This window comes from Crocodylus siamensis, chromosome 4 (genome assembly GCF_052110815.1).
Source record: "Crocodylus siamensis isolate JL-2025a chromosome 4, ASM5211081v1, whole genome shotgun sequence".
In the NCBI taxonomy this organism is placed as follows: domain Eukaryota; kingdom Metazoa; phylum Chordata; order Crocodylia; family Crocodylidae; genus Crocodylus; species Crocodylus siamensis.
In genome coordinates, this window is record NC_143398.1 from 163,691,314 (window position 1) to 163,711,136 (window position 19,823).

The 19,823-nt window shown below is 45.6% G+C and overlaps 1 protein-coding gene across 2 annotated transcripts in view; it reads left to right on the plus strand.

Annotated features, from left to right (window-relative positions):
* Nucleotides 1–111: 111 nt before the first annotated feature.
* NSF (N-ethylmaleimide sensitive factor, vesicle fusing ATPase) overlaps nucleotides 112–19,823 on the plus strand; it is a 117,171-nt gene continuing 97,459 nt past the window's right edge. The window contains exon 1 of one of the 2 annotated variants that reach the window (XM_090044744.1): nucleotides 112–182. In XM_090044744.1, coding sequence (XP_089900870.1) covers nucleotides 171–182 — 12 coding nt within the window. In that variant the 5' untranslated portion in view covers nucleotides 112–170. The remainder of the gene's footprint in view (nucleotides 183–19,823) is intronic. The other variant, XM_090044743.1, reaches the window with a different exon arrangement.

A 19,823-nucleotide genomic window follows, 5' to 3' on the forward strand; every position in this document is an offset into this window, starting at 1 on the left:
GCGGGGGAAGCACCGCGGCACAACTCAGCCACTCAGGCAGCGCGTGACGTCCAACCGGGGGCGGGGTGATCGCTGCCCACGCCCCTCGCGCTGCGTCGTGGCGTAGCAGAGCAGGTAGCAGCGCCAGCTGTCTGTCAGTCGGTGCTAGGAGCCGGACGCGCCGGTTCAAGATGGCGGGACGGGTGAGTGAGCTGGTGCGACGGGGCAGGACCGCAGCGCCCCCCGCCCGCACCCCTGCCTGCCTCGCGGCGTCCCATCTCCCCCGGGGCAGCGGCGTGTCCTTCCCGCCCGCTCCGCCCCTACCCCTGCCTCTGCCCGCGGGCGGGCGGGGTCCCTGGAGGCGACGCAGCCCTCGCCCGGAGCCGGACCGGCTGCACGCGTGGCCCGCAGGCGTCCAGTGGGCCCCGCGGGATTCAGATGTTGTGGCCGCCCCGCCGTGACTCCCCCCCGGTGCCGCAGCCCCTGGGGCCACCGGGCCCCACTGTCAGGTGCGCACCCCCGATGCCCACAGGTTTCTGGGGCTCGGGGGTGTCACCAGTGCCCAGACCCAAAACAGTGTCCCTCCCTCTCTCCTTTTCTAAACCAGTGAAAATTAAGAGCTAGTGTTTTCCAAGTGGCCCCTCTCATTCACCGCTGAGTGTGAGTGGGCCCATGCTGTGTAGAAGGACGCCGGCCTTATTTTTGCTTCCAGTGCTGGAACCACAATAAAAACAACAGCAACGAAAACCCCTGGAACAGCTGGCTTCATCTATTTGGGTCTCCCCCTCTTTCCTTTTCCTCCCCCACCCCTGAGAGATCACTGAATATGCGCTAGTCTTTCATGTCAGAACATGATGATATGACACATAGCCCTGTTTTGCTACCCATGTAAACTCTTCCATGTTTTATTTTTACCACCCTGTGTCAGATGTTATCTGGATTTTCCTCTGATCCATCACCTGTCCCTTCACATTTTTTTGGAATTTGCTAGAAATGGTACTCTTTTTACAGCAGAAGGGGGAACTCACATGCAGCAATCTGGCCCGATGCTGCGAAGGATGACGATGAAATGGTTGCATGGTGCAGTGTTTTTAACTGAATGAGAACACATCTGGTTGTGCTGCTGGCTTTTCTAGGTGAAGTTAGGTAGAATGAATCTCCAGGTTTGTGATAGTGAGTAAAGGAGAGTGCTTGTAGGATTTTTTTTCTTTTTCTAGAAGCAGAGTGGCTAATATTTTTAAAAAAATAAAGGCTTAACTGCACCAACTAATCTTGTCCAGCATTGAGTGCCGCTTGAGCAAGTCTCATTTTAAGGACTAGTGGAGCTAAAGCACCAAGTCTCATGCTTAAAACCTAATAACCCTTCCATCTCCTTAAGAGCATGCTATTCTAGTGTCAAAATGCAACTAGTCAAATGATGGGTGCCTTCAAATAATACTGTATAGCTAATATAGGAGTTCCATTGTGTTCACAACATAATCAAAATGGAGAATAAATGCTCATGAAATCTAAGAAGCCTGACTGTGAGGAAAGTAGCCCTTTTTTAAGGGAAAAAGTTATTTTGGTCATAAACATATATTGATTGTTTAATGTTCATATAACTGCATTGTGGCATTATCTTTGAACTTTTTAAAAGTTGAATGGTGTTGCCTGCAGTTAGTTTCCAAGCATTTTTCCTGATACCGTTGGTTTAAGTGCATTGCAACTCACCAAACTTGAAGTGTTTAGGCTGAAATAGTCTAGCTAAGAGGCTGCCTCAAGCTGAACACTTTTTTGTTTGTTTTTTGGAATTTTCAGCTAAGATCAGTTAGGTTATTTCAGAGAATGCAGTCAGGGGGGAAAAAAACCAAGCATGTTTCTGTAGTGCCTCCATGCCTTAGTGCAAGGGTTTGAAATTTGGTAAGAGGTGACTAATATCAGGGGATGTGCTTTTTAGCTTCCCTCCGTGTAAGCTTGTCTGATGAGGCCTCTGAGGAAAAACCCTCTGCACATGCTCAGAAAAGACTTGTTAGAGCTCAGCAGAAAATTTGCTGAAGATTCAGTAAATGCTAAGCATACTCAAGTCCAGGCTGTTGAAGTTGAGTTGGATTTGATCTGCTTCTTGTGGCTGCTGTTGCACCTATAGCCAAAAATACAGAGATTTTTTTTTTGTGCTCTCTCTGCTGCTGTGTTGCAGCCTGCAGAATAGTACAGAGGTAACAGATGTTTTTGCTTGAGTCAGCTTGAATGCTGGAAGCAGGTTACCTGCAGCAGCATTTTCATGAGCTAATTTACTCTGCTTTTTCAATTAGGTAAAGCTACCTTGGGTATCATGTTTTGGTGCAGTCTGCAGCATACACGTATTTGGGCCAGGGTTGACTTATTAAAATGAATGTTGTTGCTATTTAAAGATTTTATTATTAAAAATAAAGATGTTTAAAATGAAACTTGAATATAATATGAGATGGTAAGGCCTAAACAATTTACAACTGCCTAAAACATTACAATAAATAATCCTCTAGCAGAAGCTTTGAGTCACAGGCTGCATGCTTTTCTATATTAAAGAACTGGGGGAAGAGAACATCTGACTTCTGAGGGAGGTCAGGTATTATGAACATGGCACAACTGCAATATTAAGAGTGATTCTGTAGGGTACTGGATGCAAAAGACTGACAAAGAGTCCAGGTCCTAATGTCTGAGGTAACAGTCCAGGAGATGCCAACATGGGTCTCAGCATGATTAAATTTCAGTTACCACCCTGAGGTAGCTTCTTGACATGACTCAAAAGTTCATTACCTAGTGAAAGTGGGGGTCTGCCTTTTTGAGTTGCATGCCACTGATTAGCCCAAAACACTCCCTGAGTGCCACTGTGATCCCCTTCCTCTGTCTAATTTACTGCTCTTCTTTCTGCTCCCTTCTCTGTACCTGATCTCCTGCTCTGCTTTTTGCTTCCTGCCCTCCTTCTCTGGCATATGCAGAGACTGCCCATGTTGCTGTGTGGCACTCATGCTTCAGGTTGGCCACCCTGATCTAGTAAATAGAAATATATATTTCAGTATTTTCTAACATACCAAAATGTAATATTAATTGATATTAAAATTCATAATTATTTGAAAATATGATGCTGTAATGGTGTTTAAATTCATGTCTACAGCTGTAGTGGATTTTCCTAGATTTAAGAAAGATGCATCAAATTTGGTGCCAAGACTCTATTTAGTAGGAGTTGGATAGCAGCATAAGAGCAGGGGATAGTGAAATGGTGTGGATCATTCAGAAGCTACATGGTTCCATGTAACAATTTCTGTATTTGCTGCTATCTTGAATAGCAGTGATGGGGGAAATGCCTCACTTCAGAATTTTAAAGCTCTTGGGTTTGCCTTCCTGAATTATTAAAAAATTAAAATAATTAAGTGTTAATATTAGCAAATGACTTTTAAAATACTGCTCTAGAAAGAAACTACTCGGATTTAGTTTGGAGCATTCTTCCTGTTACTCCATTCATGGCTGGGCTGCTCAGATGGTTTGTGACCTTGACTCTGAGGGGGAGTAAAGAAGAGTTAATCCTCTGTCCCTCCTCCCCATGAAAGAAAGTATTTGAATATCTTCATGCAGAGAGTAGTTTTACTTTGGTTTTGTACTGAGGGTCAGAGTTCTGAAATACAGAGGGGCCAAATAATGGAGGCTTTTTATTTCCACCTCTGCTTTACTCCATGGCTTTTGTAATAAGTAGATGCTCTTACTACCTTGAAATCCAACATTTAACTTTAAATGTATAGATATTAAAGATTATTTATATCATGCCCAAACCACCTTCAAATCTGTATTTTGTCAGGGGGAGATAACATTCGCAAGCTATTATAGGGTGATTGTGGGCTTTACAGAGACACTTGTGTAATGCTGGAATTGCTATCATGTGATATGATGGTGATAATTCATTACAAGCCTGTCACCTGAAATTCACTTGTGAGTTCCCTCCCAAAGCCTGTTTTGGGGATACTGTACAGGAACCTGTGGACACCAATGACAAGGCTTCAGCATTTTGAAATATGTTGCATCTGCAATCTAGAGCAGCCTAGTTCTAGTTTATTTTGTTCTGTCATTTGGGGCTCAAAAATATTTGAGAGTCACAAAGTGAATTTTAATAGTTTAGACTAAAATGGTGTAATGTAGAACAATGGCTGCGTAGCCTTTTCATTTCTAAAGGTCTAGGTTTGCCTGAGTTGTCATCACCAATGATTTTTTCAGTTGGGTTCCTAGGAGATATTGCTTCCTTTTATACTGCTAGAGAGGGCCGTGTGATTTGAACAAAATGCATTGCAGGCATTCAGAGAGTAAACTGGCAAATAGTAATAGAAATTGCCAAGCTTGGCAAATTCTATATGGCAGAGATGATATCTCAGTGCTTTACAATACCGGGATGCTGTTGGCACACAATGTTATGCCCCTTGTCCTCTATATCTGGGGCTCCAAGGAACAGCGAAACCCCTCTACACACTCGCTGTGTTGAAGTAACTTAGTAGAAGCACTGAAATGGCTAGGATGTTTCACTGTTTGTTAGTCTTTGGTCTCTGCCTCCCTCCCCATTCCTCTTTAACATGGAATCAAAATCTTTAGATACAAGGTGCCATTAGACATCCATAAGAAAGAACACTCTCACTTTTGGACTAATTTAGCTTTTCCTCTGCTGATGTGATATTCATCCATTTTCTGTTTTGAGGTCATTTATTTTTCTTGGTAGTAAACTTAGTATAATAGTTGAATTGGCTTAAAATAGGAGGGAGCTTTATACTTCAGCATTAAAAGGTGGTGTCATCTTAACACTTGCATCTACATTGGTCCAAGGCAGGCGTGGGCAATTATTTTGGGCAGAGGGCCACCTACTGAGTTTTGCAAGCATGATAGGCAGCCAGGGGCAGATAAATATTAATTTTCTAAATTTTTTAGGGGCCCTGTGGGCCAGATAGAATGGCCTGGGAGGCTGCATCCAGCTGGCAGGCCGCATTTTGCCCACCCGTGGTCCAAGGGGTGCCCATGTAAGATCTTCAGCCTTAAGAGATTGTTCTGAATAAACTGTATGCATGTCTCATGCAAGACTGTCCCAGGTATGCTGCTGACTCAACTTTTGTGTTCTCTCTCTCCCTCAACTTTTTAAAGTTGCATTTTAATGCACTAAATGTTAACAAACATATTGATGTTCCATGGTTTTTATATTTTTACATTATTTTTGACAGTGAATATAGGGTCTGATCCATTTCAATTCAATTTCACTTCTTGGATTTCACACTGAAGTTCATGGTTGTAAGTGCCACAGGAGGAACATTTAAATCCAAACTAGATTTTGTACTAGATTTTAAAAAATCATGACATGTCCATTCATAGACTCTTATGAACCTGACTGTGTGCTAAATTGGCTGCCTCTTCCCATGAGATCTCACAAACCCTATGAGATCTGGTGGACCTTCCCCACTGACATAAACTGGTGAGCTGGGAGAAACATCACCCAGACCAGGGGTTCTCAGCCTTTTTGTGCTGAGGACCAGCAAGCCGTGGACCAGCAAGCCACAGACCAGCAGTGACTGACATACTGTGGGCAGGTAGCCAACCCTTTTTTATACTAGGTATAAAAGCTGAGTCTGCCATATGCCGGTCGCTGCCAGTCTGCTGTTTGCCAGTCTGCGGTCACTTCTGGTCTGGCAGCTAACCCTTCGTGGCCCAGCACCAGGCCATGGCCTGGGGTTTGGGAACCCCTGACCTAGACAAAAGGAATAGGGAGACTGGTGGAAAAAGATGCAAATGCCTTAGGTGAACAGACCTACTCACCCTGAGGACTGACCTATCCATTGACCTATCCATTGTTTTCTGCTCTTCAGGAGCCAACCATAGATGAGAGGGAGAGCAGCTGAAATACTGATGAACAAGCAGGCAGCAAGATATGTTTTGTTCTGGGCCATTTTCCTTTCACCTTTTGGCAAGACACATGCAAGTCAAGTCTTACCTTGCCATGGGGTTTTGAGAAACAAAATGGCTCCTTCATGTCAATGGTATCCCTGCCTTCAGCAGGAGCTTAACTAGTATCTATAAAGAGCGTATTTGGGAATCATCTCATAGTGACCATTCATGCATTACACTTTCTGCTGTGCCAAACAATGTGGGTCTCCTTTCAGGGTCTCTCTTCAGTGATCATTTGATATCTTGGTGATAGATGCTTTTGGCTCATGAAGATCTGGGAGGCAGGCGTTAGGTTGTCTTCTAGCTTGGGTATAAGGCTATTCCAAGAAATTTTACAACTCCTTTCTCTGCTCCAATAAGAGCTTCTCCTTGGGACTAAATTGTGGACTAAACACCTTGTACTGAACATTCTTCTGATCATTTTTCAGGAATGCACTTGAAGTCCATCTTTAGAATGTAAGCAGGATGACAAACTTTAGTTTGGCAAGGAGCTTTTTGTAGGTAAGGCCTTATCAGGGGGCAGTAGTGCTGCACACAGGATGCCAAAGTTTGCTAAGTAGTAAAGCAGTCTTTATTCTAAAAATCAAACTTAGTTACAGGAAATATTTTTTCCATTTCTTTTCACCCATTTGTAAAACATCTAAAAATTAATCTGACATACTGCTGGTGTCAGGAGAGCTCTAAAATTAACACTGAATGTAATACCCAGTTCAGAAATTACTACTCGTCTGCAAAGTACCTGCTCCTGGCAAGGCTTCAGTTATTAGGTGGATAAATCATTGCACTTCAAATACTAAGGGAGAAGCCACTTTTCTTCTTTGAGTTTTTGAGAGAATGTTATTTAATCATGGAAACCTGGTAGTTGGAAGAGTCATAGTGAACCAGATATAGGAGGGTACCTGACTGTGTTTTGTACCTTCATTAAGTTTTACCATTTAAATTTTTGCACTTTATCATTTCCTGCTGTTAGGAAGGAGGTTCTGCACTCTGTGCTTGCCAGTTACTGATACAACACATCTCCCTGCTTATCTTTTTCTGCTCTTGGTAACAGACTGCTATGGAACATTCCAGTGTAATGGGAAAACATTCCCCACAAAAAACAGGAAAACTTTTCTTTTTGGTAGCAGGCAAGTACCCAAATGGATTGCAATGAGCCTTACTCCTGATTGAAGTCCTTTGGAGACAGGTACTGCATTTGTCAAACAGGTTGTTCTGGAACGGGCCACACCTTTAAAGCCTTTCCCAGTTTGAGGCTATGCCTCTGCCTATGATCTTCAGGGTTTGAAACGATTTAAGATCTTCCTTCTGTCACAATCCTGTGTCAGGATGAAAATGGCTGTTTCTGGATGTTTCTTGCTTTCTGGAGCACTTACCATTGGGGTGCACCGATAGAGATTTTTTGGGACCAATACTGATAGCCAATTTTTAAGGAGGCATATCTGCTGATACGGGTACAATTTCTGATACAGCTGCATGCAGCTGGTAAGTCTGTTGTGGTGGAAGGGGAAGCAGGGAGGAAAGGGGTGTGGGGGAGCAGATCAAGGCCCCTATGGTAAGGGAGGGAGTGGGGCTGGGGTTGGGACAGGTGCTGCCCAGCCGGGGTGGGGCGGGCGTGGGATGGAACCACAGCTAGTCCAGGGGAGGGGAGGGGGGTAGTGGCTTCTGCTGATGTGTGCACCCTGGAAGGGCATGGGAGGGGGCATGTGCCCCCAGATCTGTGTGGGGCATGGGCAGGATGGGCTGCAGCCAGGACGGTGCCAGATAGGTGGTGGCGACAGTATGGGAGGGGTGCTGCAGCCACCCCAAAAATTGCAATAGCTGCCCCATAGCCCCCTTCCCAACACTGCAGCTGCCTGCCCTTGCACATCTGGAGGCACGTGCCCCCCCCCCTTGTACCTTCCTGGATGAGCAGTGCATAGTGGTGGGAACTGGCCCCTGATGAGTTGCGGCTCTGTCCCATGCCAGAATTTGCTGTAGCTGCCCCCCCCAGTGCTGCCATTGCCCGCCCCAAGTGCAGCCTAGCCCAACACCCCCGCCAGAAACAGCCCAGCATTGCCCTAGCCCCAGCCTGCCTTTCCCAGCATGCAGATCCAGGGGCACCCCCCCGTGCCCTCCCGGTGATGCGTGTAGTGGCAGGAGCCATCCCCCCACCGTGTGGCTCAGTTCTGCTCCCCACCCCAGCTGGACAGCCCCAGCCCCAGCCCCACTCCCTCCCCTACTGCTGGGGCCTTAATCTGCCCTTCTTCTGCCCCCCACCCAATACCCCTTCCCTTACAACAGACTTACCAGCCAGACCCGGCTGCACTTCTGGCCCCTGCATGCTGTGCTGTGGCTGGATGCACGCATGTGACATTTATCAGCCACATTATTGGCCACATCACTTCTGTGTGCCCCCTGTGACCTTTTTAAGTACCCCTAGGGGTACATGTATCCCCAGTTGACAACCACTGCCTTATACAATGGTGTTAAAACTTCCCTTCTGTCTAGTGGAGATAACTTTTCCTAATAACAGCCTGCAAATTTGTCATTTTTACCAGGTACATCATATTAGTGATTCTTAGTCATCCTGTAATTTAAGTAGGACACTGAGGTCTTTATCTTCCTCCTCAACTCCTGAGGTAGACTCCATCTCCTTCAATTTCACTAATAATTTGCACTTGATCTGGATTTCAGTGAAGTTTGTGATGCCATATCAGAGCTATTACAATTAGATTTCTCTCTAGAAAAACAGCTGTCTTGAGAGGTAGATCTAGCTGTGATCTACCTTTAGTAAGCCAATGTATTTTATCCCGTTTTCATTTGTATTCATGTCTTTAATTATTCTTTCCTTCAAATTTTTTCTTGGGTGTATGCAAAGCTTTAGGTTTGGCTAAGCCTATATTTTCCAGGATCACTTGTTCTCTCTTCTTGAATAACAATCACAGTATCTGTTTTCTTGAAATCATATGGTAATGTCTCTGAACTGGTAGCAAGGATTTAAAAAAAAATTATCAGACTTCTGATTTGAATGCTGGTTCTTTTTGTGATAGGGATTATCCCGTCCTCCTGGCTTGAATGTATTTAGCTCTTTGAGGTTGGCTTCTACCTCAGCTATGGTAATTCCATTTCTCTACCATTATTCACCTTGCCCATCTTTCTTTGTTCCCATGGTCAGCATCTGTGTCCTCATTAAAGGCTGAGGCAAAGCATTCCTTTTAGAATTTAGGCTATATCTGGATTTTTCTGCAATCTTGACTGCATTCTGACTTCATAACAGCCTTCATATAATCATAGAAAATTTGGGTTGGAAGGGACCTCAAGAAGTCATCTAGTCCAACCCCCTGCTCAAAGCAGGACCATCCCCAACTAGATCACCCCAGCCAAGGCTTTGTTTAGCTAGGCCTTAAAAACTTCCAAGGATGGAAACTCCACAACCTCTATGTATAACCTATTCCAGTCCTTTACTACCTTCCTAGTGAGAAAGTTCTTCCTAATATCTAACCTAAACTTCCCTTGATACAATTTGAGACCATTGCTCCTATTTCTGTCATCTGCCACCACTGAGAACAGTCTAGGCTCCATCCTCTTTGGAACCCCCCTTCAGGCAGTTGAAGGCTGCTATTAAATCCCCCCTCAGTCCCTTCTTTTCCAGACTAAATAAGCCTAGTTCTCTCAGCCTCTCCTCAGAAGTCATGTACCCCATCCCCCAAATCATTTTTGTTGCCCTCCACTGGACTTGTCCACATTCTTTCTGTAGTGGGGGGCCCAAAACTGAACACAGTACTCCAGATGTGGCCTTACCAGTGTCAGTCAGATAATCACTTCCCTTGATCTGCTGACAACACTCCTACTAATGTAGCTTGGAATGCTGTTAACCTTCTTTGCAACAAGGGCACACCAGCTCATATTTAGCTGCTTGTCCACTGTAACCCCAGGCCCTCTTCTGCAGAGCTATTGCTTAGCTAGTCAGTCCCCAGCCTGTAGCGGTGTGTTGGATTGTTAGGTCCTAAGTGGAGGACTTTGCACGTATCCTTATTGAACTTCATATGGTCCAATCCTCTAATTTGTTGAGGTCTGTTTGAATCCTGGCCTTACCCTCCGGCATATTCACTACTCCCCTCATCTTGGTGTCATCTGTGAACTTGCTGAAGTTATGCTCCGTCCCATCTTCCAGGTTGTTGATCTTGAATAAAACTGCCCCCAGGACTGACCCCTGGGGCACTCTACTTAATGCTGGTTGCTAACTAGACATTGAGCCATTGACTACTACCCTCTGAGCCTGATGATCCAGCCCATTTTCTATCCACCTTACAGTTCTTTCATTAAACCCATACTTCCTTAGCTTGCTTGCAAGAATATAGCAAGGCTTTTGATGTCGTCTCCCCACAAGTCAAGGTATATAACGATCACTGCTCTTCCTACATCTACAGAGCCAGTCCTCTCATCATCAGGGATCTGGGTTTTCTGTTTCCCATGGAAAATCACATATTTTTTCCTTTAAAGGAGAAAAATGCAGGAAACTATGGGGTTCCCCTTGTGCGCTGGCAGAGTTGCAGCCTATGAAGTGCTGCTTGGGGCTGGGAGAAATAGGATGCAGGGGGTGCCATGTACAGGTGTACGCACGCACACATGCATATGGCCAGCAATACAGCCAGGCAGTGGTGGAGAGCAGCTCCTCCAGCTATCTTCAGGTTAAGTCTGAGGGGAAGGGCATAGGCAACATGGGGAGGAGCTGGGGAGAGGACGCAGACTGAGGTGGAGGTGGCTATGGTGAGGGAGGGAGTGGGGCAGGGTTGGCAGCTGGGGCTGGGGGTGGTGCCTGGGGGGCTGTGGCTTGGGAGTGAGGGGCATGTGGTACCCAGAGCAGCGCAGCAGGGACAGGAGGAGGAAGGTGAGCCAAGAAGTACCTGGGCAGCAGCAGGAGCAGCCCTGCTGGGAAGCTGTGTGCACTGGCCAGGCCCAGGGTGGTGCCCTTGGGCATGGGGTGAGTGCAGTCTGCCCTGGGTGGGAGCGGTTGGGGTTCAGCTCCATGTGGAGTGCTGTGGGGGCCCCTGCAGATCTGATGGGGTGGGTATGGACGGCACTTGCACCGCATTGCCTGGGCAAACTGCTGCACACACCCCCTGCTACCTTCTTCTCTTCCTCACCCCTAGCTGCCTCCTGGGACCTAGTGCATGGGCAGCACCTCATGTCTGCACAGGCAGCACCACCTCCCCCTCCACAATATATAAGAGTAAGACTTATTCTGAGCTATTATGCAATTGCCCCTGTATACGCTACTCAAAAAAAATATCAGTACAAAAATTCTTTTTTAAAATAACATTTTAAAATATTATAGTACATGTTTGATTTTTAGTATATGACTTGTGTTTTATCTAAAATTTGTTTCATAGTTTCATAGTAGTTAGAGTCGGAAGGGACCTAGGTAGATCATCTAGTCCGACCCCCTGCCTTGGCAGGAAAGAGCACCGGGGTCAGATGACCCCGGCAAGGTGCTCATCTAACTTCCTTTTAAAAATCCCCAGGCTAGGAGTCTGCACCACTTCCCCTGGAAGCCGGTTCCAGGCCCTAGCTGCCCTGACTGTGAAGTAGCGCCTCCTAATATCTAATCTAAACCTACCCTCCGCCAGCTTGTGACCGTTATTCCTGGTCACTCCTGGCAGCACACGGGGGAACAGGGACTCCCCCAATACCTGCTGGTCCCCCCTGACCAGTTTGTAGCAGGCCACAATGTCCCCCCTTAACCTTCTCTTGTGGAGGCTAAACAGGTTCAGGTCCCGTAGCCTCTCCTCATAAGGCCTGCCCTGCTGACCCCTGATCATACGAGTGGCCCTCCTCTGGACTCTTTCCATATCGTCCACGTCCCTCTTGAAGTGTGGCGCCCAGAACTGGACGCAGTACTCCAGCTGCGGCCTGACCAGTGCCGCATAGAGGGGGAGGATCACCTCCCTGGACCTGCTCGAGATGCATCTGTGGATGCATGACAGGGTACGGTTGGCCTTCTTGACTGCCTCCCCACACTGCTGGCCCATGTTCATCGTGGAGTCAATGACGACTCCAAGATCCTTTTCCATCTCCGTGCTGGCAAGAGGGGAGTTCCCCAACCTGTAAGTGTGGTGCCGGTTGTTCCTCCCCATGTGCAACACCTTGCACTTATCAGTGTTAAACCCCATCCTATTCTCATCCGCCCACCGTTGCAACCTGTCAAGGTCAGCTTGTAGCCTATTGCACCCTTCTAGTGCACCCACATCCCCCCACATCTTAGTGTCATCAGCAAACTTGAACAGGGTGCTTTCTACCCCCTCATCCAAGTCACTGATGAAGATGTTGAACAGTGCGGGCCCGAGGACCGAGCCCTGCGGAACCCCACTGCCCACGTCCTTCCAGGTCGAGAAGAACCCATCCACTACCACCCTCTGGGTGCGGCCCTCCAACCAGTTGGTGACCCATTTGACCGTGTGGGCATCGACACCACAGTCTCCCAGCTTTTTGATGAGGACAGGGTGAGAGACAGTGTCGAAAGCCTTCCGGAAGTCCAGAAAGACTACATCCACAGCAACCCCTGCGTCTAATGATTTGGTGACCTGATCGTAAAAGGCCACCAGGTTGGTCTGACAAGACCTGCCACTGATGAACCCATGTTGGTTGCCCCTGAGCATGCATTCCCCTGCAAGGCCCTCCTGGATGTGTGCCATATTGTTAAAATGATATATTTTGAAAGATTTTGTGTGCAGCCTTCAACAGCTCACCAAAACTCATTAAGTGGCCCACTAGCTGAAATAATTGCCCAACCCTGTGCTAGAGAATGGCCTTGCTGGCTGATTGCCTAGTACCACTGAGTATTGTTCTGTATGGCAGTACATCCAGCTACTGGCAAAAAATTCCCCTGCATCTTTTTTTATTATTTATTTATTTATGGCAAACATTTGAATGCCCTTAGAAATGCTTGTAATGGAAAAAATACAAAAAAATACTTCTGTAATAATTGGTTAGGTTTGACTTCTTGAAACTTACTTTCTGATGGTATTCCTCAGACCAACCCATTCTCAGGGATAATAGTCTCACTTTGAAATATATTTTAGAAACATTGCACAACTCCAACTAAGATTGAGATTGTTGTTCTCAATGCAGTGTTTTCAGCCCTCTCCCTCTGAGACATTTCTATAGTAGATGCCTTGGGATGACAGTGCAATCCCTGTAGCCAGGATTTTCCTATGTACAGTGTAACAGCTGGTGCAGCTAGATCATCTGTTCTGGAGTTATTTTCAGATTTGTATGCATTTTGCATAAATTTTTGTAAACCAGATGTCAGACTTCTTGTTTAGAACACCACTAACTTTTTCATGAAGAGGATGTTATATTTGTGAATTAAGGTTAGGAACAAAAACCAGGATTTCTAGTTCAGCACCAGACTATGAAGATCACTTAAATTCCTTAACATTCAAAACTTGAAAGTAATTCCAGATACTTTTACTACTCTAAGTTAAGGAAACTTTTTAAAAAGAGCTTTTTAATGTTTTCTAAGGGTTCTACAAAGACTTTGTATTTACATGATAATTCTATGCATGAACCATTAGGATAGAGAGAGCCTGCCTTTAGGATTAGCACTTTTAAGAAAACTGCACAGATGGTATCTTCTCTAACCTCCCCAAAGCCTGGTGATTTAATGAAAATGCATGCTATTGGCTGCTTGTCCTGTTTATTCTGTATTGAAAACTGCCTAGTGCAGGTATGGTGTTCAGTTTGCATGTGTAAAGTGGCATGCATGTTTTAATGGTGCTATAGAAATACTGATCTTATAAATATCAAGTTTATGAAAAAACAAACAGTGACAATGGTGCTTTTCATTGATGCAAATTTATTAAACAAGAATAGCTTTAGAATAAGATTTAACAGGCTTCTTGATCATTACAGCATTTTGTTAGTGTAATAGAGCAGGGGTGCCAACTTCAAACTGTTTGGAGGGCCACATTCCCTCTTTCAGGTGCCTGTGGGTGGCATCCTAGCTCTTACGTTTTGGGGCTGTGGCCATGGTGGCAGAGCTTTCTATGGCACAAGGCCACGCCCTGGTAAGAGGTGGGGTGCTGGCAGCCTTGGCCACGCTACAGGCAAAACTTCCGCCACTGTGGCCAGAGCCTTAGCTGACCAGGTTTTGGTCATGGTGGCAGGGTTTCTTGTTGCAGCACACTGCCTTGGTGCAAGCTAAGGTGCTGCCAACCTAAGCAGCATCGTGGCCAGAGTTCCACCTCTAGCTGCAGTGGTGAGCCTTCTCGTGGCAGGAGTCAAAGCCCTGTCTTCTGCAGGGTCACCAGGAGCTCCACCAGAACTGTTGGCAGCAGCCTCTCTACTGTGGCTGGAGCTAGGTCTCTGGCCATGGGGTGTAGGCCTTTCCACAGGGAGAGCCAGCGCCTTGGTGACAGCTGGGCACTGTCACCTTGGGCAGCATTGTGGGTTCCCATGGTGTCAGCCTACATCCCAGAGCCAGGGTGCTGGCAGCTCAAGAAGCACAGTAGGGAAACCCTGCCATTGTAGCCAGAGCCAGAGCTCTGAATAGGTGCTGGAATGTCCAGTGGGGAGAGCCAGGGTGCAGGCAGCTCCTGTGACACTATAGCCAGAAGCTCTGCCACTGCAGTCAGAGCCCTCTGAGCCAGGACTCTTCCCTCATATCTAGCTATGGTGACAGGACTTCTGCCTGCAGTTCTGCTTGGTGCTGCTCTCCCTAGGGCTTCCTGCAGCAGCAGCCAGTGCCCCACCACTAGAGCCAGGGCAAAAATCTGCAGGCCAGACGACCTGGATCAGCAGGCCAGATCCAGTCTGTGGGCTATATGCTTGATACCTCTGTGATAGACTCCCTGAGAGGATGAGCAAGAGTTGTGAGACAATGCAAGATGACATCTGAGTGTTTATGAACCTGAATTTAGGGTCTGTGCTGAGACGTGATTATGTTGTAAGCAGAAGAATTGATTAAAGATGAAATGTGTAATAATATATTGCAGATGGGGCCAATATGCGGCACGAGTGCCATAAGTTGCATATGCAGCCTAAGTATGTGGCACAGCAGATCAGTAACAGATAGGACAGGAAGCAGGAGATGAGGCAGGGAGCACAGGGCAGGAAGCAGAAAGCAGAGCAGGAGATCAGGCAGAGGAAGGAGATCAGGGCTAACTTGTGATATCCCTGCCAGAAAGGTTAGTGCCCCCTTATAGTGCTTGGCAGGGGCTGAACAACATAAATTTAAGAACAAACAACATCTAGGCCAGTTAGTAAAATGTAACATTGTAGGTGTGTCCACTTTGGTACCTGCCTAAGAACAAGGGATCCCAATGTGATGAATATGCAAGTCCATACACACTAGGACTTAATTCAGAGCAAGCAGGCAGTTTTGTTAGCCTTTCTTCCATGCACTTGTATCCTTTATACTAGATCTCAAGTTAGCCCTTATTTTACCAACATCAATACCTGAAGCATGATTATTGTACTAATATACATGCAGAACAACAATATCATAGTACACTTGTTTCCTTTACAACATTTTGTTTGTAGTATAAGAATAAAGCGGACCTTGTACACAGGAAATATAAAGTTTATCAGAGCATGGGGAGCAGGAGTAAGCAGATAAAAGTAGCTCAAGGCTTTGAGCATCTTCAGTTGTTTGTTACCTGGAACTTTTTAGGAGTTTTTTCAAGTTAGTATCCTACAGGGTTTTTTTTTTTTTTTGCTTGGCTCTTGACTGTGAGAGTTGTAGAACCTCTGGAATGGTGAACCCAGGGAATTGGTTTGTAGCCCTTGCTTGATTCTGCAATACCACTTTTTTCACCTTTTTATATGCAGGTTTATATGCAGAATTTGTTTAAAATCTGTATTTTTAGCTTTGAAGAAATAGTAAAGTAATTCATTTAAAATGTCAACAAGTGATGCCCATAAAACATGGGTGGGCAATTATTTGGGCTGGAGGCTACTTAAGGAGTTTTGCTGAGCTCTTGGATGGAGAGAAGAGGATCTAGCCTCAGCCCTTTCACAGCTGTTTACTTTGTACAGCAATGTCTGAAAGTGGGGTGGGTGGGGCTGGGGCAGAGCTGTGATTTTTGCACCTCACACGTCCCTGCAACAGGCACCAGTTCTGCAGGGAACCTATGTCCATGTTGGGGACATGTGGGGAGCAGATCACGGCTCTAACCTGGGCCCCGGTCCTGCTGTGATCCCGGCCCCACCCTTACTGCCTGTCCTGCTCCTGGATGCCACATCCCACCCACCTGCAGCCCCATCCCATCTGCCTGGATAAGCTTATCCTGCTTGTGGGGGTTCTGGGTCTGTCTCCATGGAGATCCTGCCTGTCCACTCCATTCAGCATCTCTGGCAGTGGATGTGGGGTGAACAAGCCCAGGGTGCCCAGGCAGTGGGGCTGGGGCTTGGGCTGGTGGCAGTGGTGGGGTGTACACCTGTTCCCAGGTGGCAGCAGGGGCTGCCAAGAAGCCAAGTCTGGCTTACGCACTGTGCTGCCCCTGCCCTGCTGCTTAGCCCTGTAGCCTGGTGGGTTGTGCCAGGTGGCACTTCTGCACCCAGGGGCAGAGACACCAGCTGCATGCACCATGGTGCCCACTGCACCTGGGCCAGGCAGGGCCAAGAGACCTGCTGTGGGCCACATGGAATCACTTGAGGGAGCAAATCTAGCCTGTGGGCTGTATTTTACCTGCCCCTGCCATAAAGCTTGAGGAATTATGACAGGCAATAAATTATTTTACTGAAATCTACACAGAAAAACTGTTCTTTGAATAAACTGCTTTAATAATGAAAGACAGTTCTGGTGTTTAAATGAAAGATGTGATGTGGTAGGGGATAATGTGTAATGGTGGCATAGTGTTCAGGAATACATCATAATTGTCCAAGATGGGACCACTGTAAATGTCTTGTGCATACAAATTTTTATCCCTGCAGTAACATTGTTTAGGGCTGGACAGGGCTTCCAGTAGGCAAAGCAAATTGGTTTTAAAATTCTCTTAATTCTTTACTGAGAAGGTAGGATTAGATGTATAACTCATAATCCATTAACTGTTCAGTATCTGTAGACCATCACTCAAAAGTCTCTTTAGCTGTTAAACAAACCTCAAGGGATGTGTTAAAATCCTGAAGATCCTTCTGGGTGTTGACAGATATGACAATTGAAACATTAAGTGAAACATTTGGAAATACTTCAAAAAAGAAATGTTTTACCCAGGGGACACACATCCCTGAAATATTTTCAGAACTGGCTAGTGTATGCAGCATAACTTGTGCTGAACAGAGCCATTCTACTGCATCAGATATCTAATATTGCTGGGGACCTGCCAACACTGCGATTTTTGTGGAAACTGTGGTTTTTGGGCAGGCCCTGCAAAAAAAGCTTGGGGTCTGCGCTTTTGGTGGGCTCCCAGGAAAAAAAAAACCTCACTGAAAATAAAATTCTGGCTCCATTTAGGGAGCTAGCAGTCCTTATGGTTGCTGTAGCCTGGTCATGCAGCCCACGGTGCAGGACAAAGGGGGAAGGGAAAGGGGCTGCCAGCATGGCAAGATGGCAGTACTCTGCCCCTTGCAGCCGATTGCCTGCAAGGGCTGTCAGTCATGTGGCTCCGCCCCTTGCCACCAATCAGGAGAAGTTATCTGCAGACTGGATTGTATTAACCATGGTCTCAATATGGACTGGATTCTTATCCAGTAATTTGAACTAGTCGTTTACTTCAATGTCCTTCCAGTTGCTAACTGCCTTGTTCACCTCAATTGATCTAATCAACCCATCCATTACCTTAGCAGTTTCCCCTCTCCCTCCCTTTCCCTTATATCTGTCTTTTCTTTCTGCTTGTCCATTAGTACCTCATGACAAAGTAGGTTGTTTCCTACAAAAGCTCATGCTTCTCTGAATCAGCTAGTCTGTAAGGTGCCATATTGCCCTATCTTCTGCCTAAATTAAATGTATACTATAAGAAGCCTAGTCCACATTTTAGTATTCAGTTCTCAGTGCAAGGAACAAAATCTCCCAGCTTTAAGTGCTATTTTGTGACCTGCTCTGTAGGATTAGGAAGTTAATCTTTCCTGTGTCAAATGAAGAGCATCTTTGCTTTTAATACAAAAGCAGTGCGTTTATTTCCTATTCAGTAAAAACTAATAATTTAGTGGCATCCTGCTATGAATAATTAATATATCTTCTTGTAGACTTCGGAACTGGAAAACATCATCTCCAATAAATCATTTAGTGCCTTCCAGTTCTCTGTTTTACTAGGACTTAAATTTCATATTTCGTTTCATTATTTTGGGTTTACTTTAACTTTATTCTTGCTGAATAAAATCCAAAGGATGTCCTAAGGATCTCCCTTCAGACTCGATTCATTCTGCTTCATTGATATGCCATACTTTTTGCTCAGGATACTTTTTCTGACTTTAAAAATTTGTTCCCAGTCTATTATGTATGAGCTATATGTGAAAATAGCTGGAAAGAGATGGTTTTGTGGCTTAAGTCTGTCTTGAAATACTGGACCTTGTAGTACTATTGAGTTAATTTAGAATGTTACTCTTCTGTGGTAGAGAAATTGGAATCCATACAACCGTTAGGATCTGAATTATTTATTTGCTATAGAACTTTGTTTGTTCTGTTGGACACTAAAGTAATTTTTGTAAAATTGCCTTTGAGTCTGTATGAAAACTCTACATGAAGTGTCCCCTTTCCTACTGTTGTACAATATGACTTTGTACAGGTTAATTGCTGCTGTGGTCCCAGAGATGGCTAATTCCAAGCCATGCTATAATGAATGGCTTGTCCAGATACTTGTTTCCAGAATGAAAAGTGTTACATAAGTGTAAAATTTATTTTCAGCATCAGTGATCCCCCTGCCGTTATATTTTCATAGTTCTTCACACCTTCAGTAATGAGCTGATGCTAGTGTTAAGATTTCGAGTGATACATCATAAGGTAGGGAGGAACACTTCCTACTGTGCAGCATAGGAAGTATTATTATAACCTATAGTCTTATTGCAAACTGGAAGGTGAACATAAGTAGGTCATAATGAAGTATGTTCATGTGTAATTGCAGCTGGGACATAGCCGTAGTGGGATGGAGGGAGGCTGGCAGCTGGAAAAACCTCAAAGTAGAGACCCATCTAGACATTGGATTCCAGCCATCCTTTAGAGAACCTCCTCTGTCTTGTTTTGGGAGACTCGTCATCTGACAGACCTGAGCAGGTTGATCAGCTACACCTGCAGGGAGCTGGGGGATGAGGAATCCCTCATAAGAATGTCTCCATTTCTGTCATAGGCATTGCTGCAGCTCATGCCCTGAGTCTGGTTGGGTGCTCAAGGTTTAATTTGGGCTGCAAACCTGCCCAGGGCCCTAAGCAAATACCTGTATAGCCAACTTGTGCTGACCTCTCTGCTGTGTCACTGTACTGTTGTCCATATCCATTCTTAGCTCAAATGCAGTTGCCCCTCTTGCCAGTATCATAGTAAGGGTAGTGCACTAACACCAGGTACCCTCGCACAGAGGTGCCAAATTAAATGGAAGTAATAATGCTTGGGGGGGGGGGTGCTTTTCACAAGACCTGCAGTGGTTGCCAAAATGTCTGGCTACAACTGGAACACTGGATGGTTTGGTATGTGTCAGTGTGGAAGACAGCTAGGCAAGTAAATACAGATGTATCAAGAAACCTTTTATTATACAAAATATTGCAGAAAGGGATACCTGTATTGCTTTATAGAGCTGTACCACTACATTTATGTATCTCTATATAAACACAAGGGGTGTGCAAAGTTCAAAGATTTGACTTCCATATACTAGATTCTTACTATTATGTGTAGGTAGCAGTCTGTCACTTGGGATTAAAAATGTGTTTGAGGGTCAGTGTCATAACTGGTTCCTTAATTCAGAACTCCTGGGGCAGGTATTGCCTATCAAATATTTTTAGCTGCAGTT